The following is a 9,286-nucleotide window of genomic DNA, read 5'->3' as shown; positions in this document are numbered from 1 at the left end:
TCAGTGATTGAACATTGTTTAAGGACAGCTCTGTGAAAAGTGGTGTCATCTTAATCTCATGCTGGCCTTTATGGAAGAGCAGGAGCAATGGGTAGAAATTATAGAAAGGCAGATTTAGGCTCAACATAATGAAGTTTGATTCATATTATAGAATCATATGTTCAGTATAATCTCATGTGTGTGAAAATACATATACAGAAAGAAAGAAGACTGGAAGGATGTAAATCAAAATTTTAATAGTAAATAGGTATGGGGTAAGGAATTGAGTAAATATTGCCTGTATATATTTTGTTTGAAAAAAATACATTTGATAAAGATTGGAGGTGTCCAGCAATGAAATAGGCTGCATTGTGACCTAGTGAGAGCTCTCCTTAGGCGGTAATCCAAGATTACGGGATGTCTTTTGCAGCCTAGGGATTTGGTGTGTTATTCTGATTTAACCTTGTTCAAGTACCAGAGTTGAGCAGTTGGAGGTTCCCATGTGCATCCAATGAGAAAGAGGCCTGGAAACTTCCAACAAGGTGGGGCAATGTCCCAGCTGCCAGGCCTATTCTAACATATTTATGAGTAGGAAGTTTAAATCACAGAGCAGAATAAATACTTCAAAGATGAAAAGCCACCAGCTAGCAGTGAAACTGGATTCTGAACTAGAGGTTTAAAACATAGAGGGATAGGAAAAAACGTGGATAAAAAGCTAAAAGATGCAGGCAAAGTAAATGTCAGTAAGAGATGGTGAAGTTTCCATGTTTTTTTAAAATGTGTATCATTATCTGTTTTATTTATTTTTTAATATGTCTTTATTGATTTCAGAGAGAGGGAAAGGAAGAGAGAAACATCAATGATGAGAGAGTCACTGATCGGCTGCCTCCTGCACGCCTCCTACTGGGGATCGAGCCCGCAACCAGGCATGTGCCCTGACTGGGAATCGAACTGCGATCTCCTGGATCCTAGGTTGACTCTCAGCTGCTGAGCCCCGCCGGCCGGGCTGGTTACCCATTTAAATCCCAACCACTTAGCTGAAGCCAGTAGGCCATGGATATTGCAGAGTTGGTTTCTACCCCTTACCGCTCAGTCTTAACAGACCACAGTTGGCAGACATTGTGCCAAGACAGGAGCAACACTGGCTGGCCTGGTTCATGTCCTGAGAATGGAAGTATGTCAAATATGACCTTAGGCTAGAAAAGTCCTGAGAGGCAAACGGGAGCAACACACTTATGATACCAACATGGGCAAAGGGACTAGCATTTTCTTTCTTTCAGAACCAATGGTGCCACAAAATCAGAGCAACAAAGAGGATAAACATCATGTCCTGATTCTCCATTTTAGAAGAGGGAAACTGAGGGCTGGAGATGGGAAGTGAATAAAAAGGGTGTGTAAAAACTGACAATCTCCTTTGCTACCCAGAGAGGAGAAATGGACCTTGAAACAGTCCTCTCCTGCTTTCAGGTGTAACACCTGGTCTCAGAGCCAAAAAATATTTTTTGCCAAATAAAATAAAAACCTTCCTGCCCTGGCTGGTGTGGCTCAGGTGGTGGAGTGTTGTCCCATGCACCAAGAGGTTGCAGGTTCGATTCCCGTTCAGGGCACATGCCCGGGTTTCCGGCTCAATCTCCAGTAGGGGGTGTGCAGGAGGCAGCTGATCTATGTTTCTCTTTCATTGACATCAATGTTTTTCTCTCTCCCTCTCCCTTCCTCTCTTTCTAAAAAAAAATCAATAAAAATATATTTTAAAAAATTAAAAAAAATTAAAATCTTCATGTAGAACGACAGGGACAGTTATTAGGCAATAACTGGACTTTAGATCCTTCTGGTCTGGTGTTGTTACAATATAATACCAAGTCCAAGGAGCAAACCTTTCTGGTATTTAAGTTTCATGAATCAAAGAACAAAGATTCTTATAAATCCCAGTTAAATACAGAAATGATGATGCTTTAAAAAAGAAAAATAATTCCAAGTCTTACCAACTGCTACAAATCATTAACAAACACAACCATATTAACAAATAAAACTGATTGTAGTCTTAAACAGAACCAACTGAAGGAAACACTAAACTAAATATTTCCATTTTGTGTTTGTGAAAATTTCTGCAAAGGATGAAAATGGATATCGGAAACCTGTGCTCTGCAGGGGAGCTTGACATAAGTGTGTTGGTGACAGCGGGAGGGGAGAATGATAAGTTGTGAGAAATTATACCTCGTGCTTCCTGCATGGTGACCTCCTGCCATCGGACAGAAATTGGAGATCCTGGCTGGGATCACCTCCTAGAATCAAAGGGGACTTCCCATTCCTGTCCTTGACCTTTGCTCGCACTCCTTCCCTCTGTCTCACCCTGTCTTCCTCATACTTATTTAGCTTCTCCTATCCCTCAGGTGGGAGCTGAGTTCCCACTCTATGAGACTAACCAGAGAACTTACATGCATATATGCATAACCCACGGACACAGACAATAGTGTGGTACAGGCCTGGGGGGGCGGGGTTGGGGCCGAGGGGGTCTATGGGGGAAAGAGGAGGGCATCTGTAATACTTACAACAATAAAGAGAATTTTTAAAAAAATGGATCTTAGTTTGCTAACTACCAGGAGGGAAAAATAAGAAAAACTCAACAGTGTTTCTATTGATGTGACCTGGCGAATGGGCAATGTGCTAGGCATTATAAACAATGGCAAGTTGGTTATTCCTGAGGTTCTTCGACAGCAGAATGTCCAAATGTCAGCAGAGTGTCATTATTGTTTGTGATATTATATGTGTAGAAGAAGATTTAAGCAATTATACTGGGTCTATAATTGACAAAAAGCTGGTGTTGAACTTTATATTGGTACCAGACCTTCATCTCCATGAAAGCAAGGATCAAATATGTTTTTTCTATTGTTTCCAGCATCTGACACCCAACAGGTATGAAAGCCTAGTTGTTGAATAAATAAATGTTGAAGAAGCCCACCTGAAGCCAAGAGTGAGCATTGCTTCCTAGAAATCAGAGGTTTTCTGGTGACAACCTTTGCAACCTAACCCAGGGAACTGCTGGCCCTGCTATGTGGCAGCCCCTGGAGTGTGACAGAGAACAAGCCTGAGACACAGCAGAGAAGCTTGGGCAATGATTTGTTGGCACTGTTTGGCCCACCTCTCTGGTCTGGGAGATGAAGGAATATCATTCAATCAACTGTGGACAACCCACACAGAAGATTTCTGTTTGAGCAAATCATTTTCAGAAAAGTGAAATTTGTAAAGAGACAGTGGAACTTTTTGAGATATCTTTAGTTTCATAGGCAAGACATTCTAACCCAAGGTTTCTGAATGGAGATTATGGATTGGGTATGTGTTGGGCGGGAGTGGCTTTGACTGGAGTTTGGGACCAGGATTGATACACACCCAAAAGGTGGCAGGGAGGTAGGTTTCAAGGCCCCTTTTGTCACCTGATGAGATTTTCTTATGCTGAATAAAAAGCTAGGTGCAAAGGAGGAAAAGTATTACATAGTACCATATATGAGAGCTTACAAAAAAGACCCAATGCATTTTTATTTGAGCATTTATTATTTTTTTTTTCAAAGAAATCCATGCAAAGAGAAAGAGAGAAAAAGAGATAAACATGGTAACCATGTTCTAGCAGCCAAACATAGGAAAATAATTTGGCACAAGTTGATTTTTTTTTTTTTCTTTACAAAAGGACAATCTATACTACCACTAAAATTTACCTTCCTCATAAAGATACCATATGATTTCAAAAACATAACACATGGTTAGTCTTCTACTTAATGGCTAGAGGAGGCATATGAGATAAAAAAAAAAAAAAAAAAAAAGGAAGGTGGACCCCTTTATAGAGAAGACCACAGGGTGCTGAAGGCAGCACAGGTGCTGTCACTAGGAAGTCAGTGCACCAGGAAGAAGAAGCACACCACAGAGATGGCCAAGCTGGTTAGAACCTTCATGGGGGAATGGCCGTTCCCGAGGTTGTGAGAGGCGACTATCTCATTGTCGTTCTGATTCACATGTTGCTTGCTTCCAGGAGTATCGTCCACATCCAGATCATAAGCCAGTTCTGCCAAAAGAAAGGAGAATTTTAAATACAGGGTTACCAACAGTACCAGGTGTACACTATTCATGGCTCAAGCAGTTGTCTGGACTGCTGGGAAGGACGGCTGCCAGGAGGTGGAAAAGAGATGGGGCGTGTCTGTGGGGAAACAGAGGAAGGACATGACCAGAGGTGTCCCTTCCAGAGATCATACTAACAAGGAGCAGGCTGGCTGTTTCCCTCTCCGCTGTGGCTCCATCCATGCCCTAGGTTGCACATTGGCCCTTTGCGACATCTCCTTCCTGGCAAAGCTCCGCTTGAAAGTCATTTTCACCAGATCTCACTGGTATCAAAATGTAAGGTGGGGTGTGGGTAACTCTATGTGTCTTCTTGTGTATATGTGTGTTAAAGGGGGAGGGGATGTTGTGGAATCCAAGTGCAGCTTTCCTGGGCCCTGCACCCCATATAGATTCCCTCCTGGGAACCTTGCTTTAGAGTTTAGGACCAGGTAGATTGCCATTAAAAGGTGTTTTATTTTTCCCAAAATAGTTCTTCTTTTACTATATGGTCTTTTCATCCCTTCTAAAAATAAAAAATGACAAAAAGTTAAATTGATCTAATACGTAAGATTTAAACTAAGCAAATTAAGACTAAGGAAAGGCTCATGGGTAAGGATCCTCCTTCTCTGACTGCCTACTGTTTATGATATGTTCATCATTCTGAAAAGGAATTGGGATATTGAGGTTGCCCTAATGAGAAAGTCTCTCCGAAGGCAAATCTAAGTAGATATTGGTTTGTTAGAAAATTCAAGATGACTGGCCCTGGCTTAGGGCTCAGTTTCTTTCAGATTTGCTTTCCCAGATTTAGAGCTTAAATCTACTTCCTTGGCTTTTCTAGACTCAATCACCAATGTTTCTATTTCAATAGCTTGTGAAGGTGATGTGATGTGAGCAACCTCACCAGCCAACTGTCCTGTGGCCAACGGAGCTGGAAAGATCCCTTGGGGACACTGAGACAGATGCATAGCAACCGGCAGAGAGGAAATGGCTGGGATTCTACGGAGGGAAGGAAGGAAAAGGACGGAAGAGCTCCTCTTACAGGGGATGAAACACTCAGCACGTCACGGGGAGAAAAGTGTGAAGCCTCAGCTGGTCCCGGGTGCACAAGGGGCAGGCCCAGGCCCAGGGCTGCTCTGAGGCTGGCACTGGTGAGAGCCGGCAGCAGGGCGAGGGCGATCCAGGCTAGAGGGTCTGATTACACAGACCATGACGCTATTTTCCAGAAGGGCGTTTGCAGTTTATAATGCCAGCAATTATGAGGGAACCAAATTTACTGGGCCTCAGTCAAAAAACATATTGTAGTCAGTATGTGATAATATCTCAGGGTTTCTTTAATTTGCATGTATTTGAATTACTAATCAATTTTTTCTTTTTGTTTACTAATTATACTTCTCAATACCTAACAGTTCATATGTTTTGATTTTTTATCTAACGGGTATTGACATTTTTCCTATTAATTTGAATACATATTATTGAATCATTTGATTCTCATTCAATATAAATATTTTATTGTGTTATTAATTACAATTTTTCATTGCTGTATAAAGAAATGACTTCATAACTTTTAATATACATAAATAAAAAATATATAGATGAATCTGACTACATTTTGTTCCTTCAAAACTGAGAAAGTTTTTCTTCTTGAGTGTCGATAATTCAAGTTTTCCAAGAAACCCTCTTACCCAGGGAAAAGCAACTCAGCAGACTAATCTAGATTCTCTCTCTCCACAAAATAAATACATACAAAGAAAAGAAAAAGAGAAAAAGAACAAAGAGCAACACTCCTTGGAAATCAGATCGCTTTCTGTGAAGGGCGAGCTATGCAGAGTGCACGGGAAAGGCCGAGGTCAGCTGTCACTCGGCGAGGATAGCACGGGCTTAGGTCACGCTCAGGTTTCACCGCAGTTGAGAACACATATGGCTGTATCTGTTGAAAGCCCGGCCTTAGGTCTCACAACAACTTCCCAGCTTAAATGAAGAGGAGTATTTTTAGGATTCTCCCGAATGAGAGCACTCTCAGAATCACTTTCAGATTCCTCTTCTGGATATTCCCCTTGCCCAACATTAAGATGAAACAGCTATTAATGTTACCACTCAGTGCCTGTAGTACTTAACTTGCTCTTCAAATAATCTGCAAACACTAAACAGTTTTGTGTATTATAGCAGTTATGGTAAACCAAGCAGTTATGTTGATTCTAGTAGTTTCTAATCCTTTTTGCCACCAAAGACCTCTTTTGTTATTTCTATCTCTTGGACCCTATGTTTTGGAATGATAAAAATGACTACCAATTATCGAATCCTCATTGTGTGCCAGACACTCTGCTAAGCTATTTATATGTTATCTCATTTAATTAAACCGTCTCAACAACGTAAGGAGGTAAGTATTATAAATCCCACTTTACAGAGGAGGAAGGTCAAACTCAGGTCAGTTTTTTTTGCTCATATTGGCACAGTGGGCAAGTCACAGAGGTCCTATTTGAACGCAGGTCTGAATCTAAATCTCATATGAAGCTATACCGTCTCTTAAAAAATTTGCATACTAAATAGAGTACAGTGATTAAGCAGTAATGGATTCCTTCTTGAAAAAAATTCTTGATTAGTGAAATACATGCTACCGAAGAGAACTTTTTATTTCATTCTTCCACGACTCAGGAGCCAACACATCCAGTTAAAACTGGATTTCCTCCTGTGTACCCTTAAATGAGTCTGGCCACCAAGCTCACCAATGGAAGGATGAAAATACTTCTACAGCATGATTTGGGGGCTGTGGCATTGAATTTTACCAAGAAGCAAAGGAATGGAAGAAACACTGAAGATAACATCCAGTAGGCTAGTCCAAGAGTTCAGTGGCAAAGCAAAAGTCAGTGTTTCCACATAAAACTCATCACAAACTTGATTAAGTAGCCTTATTAAGCTCTGTGAAATACTGAGAAGAGCTCTGGGTCTGAGGAGCCAGAATGGAAATGATCATATCAGTTATATTTCTCTGAAGAAATCAGCAATGATGGCCAGGGCCAGTAGATGCCCCAGGCACAAAGCCTGGTCAAATCTTCTGCCTCCAGAAAGAATCAGAATGATACCTTTCTGTGCTTCCTGAGCTGTGGCTACAGGTTTCCTGAGGCCCCCCATTAAGTAGCAGCAAATGGATTCATCCAGTCCCTCAGCCAAGTTCCTAGGGCTTATATTGATGGGAATTTCAGCGAAGATACACTCTGGGCCTCGGCCTGGGTCACCATCACAGATTAGAGATGAAGGGAACAGTTTAGCAGACCACGGAAGCATTATGAGAGACAGAAGAAATAGAATTTTGGTCAAAGATAAATATGGACACACCTGAACAGGGGAAATATAACCTGCGCTCCAGCACGGGAAACGGACGAGGGGACACGTCTACTTGGCAGAATGCAGAAAGCGATCAGGTAAAGGCATAAGCAAACTGCCATGGGGACAGAAGGGAGAGGGAAAAATTCCAAATGGAAGGATCTGGGAAGGCTTTTTGCATCAACTGGGTTATAATCTATACTCTGAAGGATGGGTGAAACTATGGCGGGGCTGATGAAATGGTTATTCATTTTAGGAAGAGGGCTCAGCTTGAGCAAAAGCACCAATATAAAAAACTGTATGTAGGGCATACTTAGTAGGAACAAGCAGCCTCTGTGTTGGAAGGGAGCATAGAGTATACGTTGTTGTGAGGGGTGGGTGTGTGTGTGTGTGTGTGTGTGTGTGCGCACTGTGTGGGGGGTGATAAAAGGCAGGAAGGACAATGAATAGATAAATCATGATGGATTAGGAATGCTAATCCTTTATTTTGTGGGTAATTGGGAGCTATTGAATGTTTTTAAGTAAGGAAACCATATAATCTGGTTTGTGTTTTTGAGAAAAATCATGTTAACATTTCGGAGGACAGCCCTAAGTGGGAGAGAATTATCAATCTTGTCTTGGAAAAAAGCAGCCTGTGGGAACAGTATCTGGGGATCAGACAGTAGCAAATATAAGTTTTTTTTTTAAAAAAATGACAAAGAAGCTAAATCTACACCAAACTAAACTTTCTCAGTTTCTTACAAACTAGATGTACTAGGGTAGTCACCAGAAACCATTTTCTTTTAAATCACTCATATTTAATATTTATCAGTGATTTTCCACAACATACGTTGGTTGAATTAGGTACACATTGTAAAATGCACATAAAATATTTCTATCTTGTAGTTGATTATCAGTGAGAAACTTTTGGGTCAGTAAGATTTTCAGGTTAAATCCAAATATGTTTCTTTTTATAATCAGTTTAACTATGCTGAGAGGGTAGGCCCAAAAATCCATACTAATTACACACTCAGCCCTGACTCTTTTTGCCCCCAGGTCCTTTGCGTTACAGATTAGATAAACCCTTTAAAATAATCATCAGTCATTATGGTCTGCAAGTTATGTTGCAAGTTTTTTCTGCTTTTTCTGTTGGGTAGAGCACTCAGTGTGGAACCCTCTACTCTTATTCCATCTCCTGGTGGAATTCCTAAAAAGGCTACGCTAGACTTACTATGTGATTGGCAAGTCATTTCCCTCACCTCTGGGACTCAGTCACTCATCCCATCTGCTAAATCAGGGTGTTGGACTGGATGGACTCTAAATTTCCTTCTAGTTTTATTTCTCTCTGATTCCAAGGCTCTTGGGGCCCAGTGAGGGACACAATTTGCTGCAGGCTGCAATCATTCCTTTGCCCACAGAAGCCAAGTTGGCTGCCCCTAGCAGAGCCTCCATCAACAAGTAGGTTCAATCATCTGCTTCTCTGGGGTATGAGTTTTTCTGGTGATCTTCATCAGTTACCAAATTTAGAATCCTCTTTCTTGTTTAGCTGTTCTGATCTTGGATAAGAGACATCAGTAATAAGTCAGTCCAGGCTGGACTGTTATTCTTTTCTTTAAACCCTGGTCTAATAGCTTCCACTGAGGCCAGTACACATAAAGCATTGGGGGAAAAGTGACTGGACCTGGGGTGCATCAAGCAGTCATGCACAGGCAGCCAAAGACGATCTGCCAGCCAGTGAGATACGCCTTTGTCTGCGCCCTTACAAAGCCAATGAGGTCTTGAGCATATGATAGGAAGCAAAGCTCATGCTCTCTGATGGCATCAAGGAGGGTGATGCATTGCTCCAGGGCAGCGATTTTCAACTGGTGTGCCACAAGAGTTTTTAAAACATGTGATACCTGACTATTTAGTCAGGAGAACA

General features: G+C 41.4%; 1 protein-coding gene across 1 annotated transcript in view; it reads right to left on the bottom strand.

Moving 5' to 3' along the window:
- Positions 1-3,505: 3,505 nt before the first annotated feature.
- The window catches only part of GPC3 (glypican 3), a 357,395-nt gene continuing 351,614 nt past the window's right edge, over positions 3,506-9,286 (bottom strand). Inside the window, exon 8 of the mRNA XM_081125313.1 lies at positions 3,506-4,033. Within this exon, the coding sequence (XP_080981439.1) occupies positions 3,864-4,033 (170 nt within the window). The 3' untranslated portion in view covers positions 3,506-3,863. The remainder of the gene's footprint in view (positions 4,034-9,286) is intronic.

The sequence above is a fragment of the Miniopterus schreibersii genome (assembly GCF_964146895.1).
Source record: "Miniopterus schreibersii genome assembly, chromosome: X".
Lineage (NCBI taxonomy): Eukaryota > Metazoa > Chordata > Mammalia > Chiroptera > Miniopteridae > Miniopterus > Miniopterus schreibersii.
The sequence above is the reverse complement of the archived record's forward strand: the minus strand, read 5'-3'. Positions and strand labels throughout refer to the sequence as shown.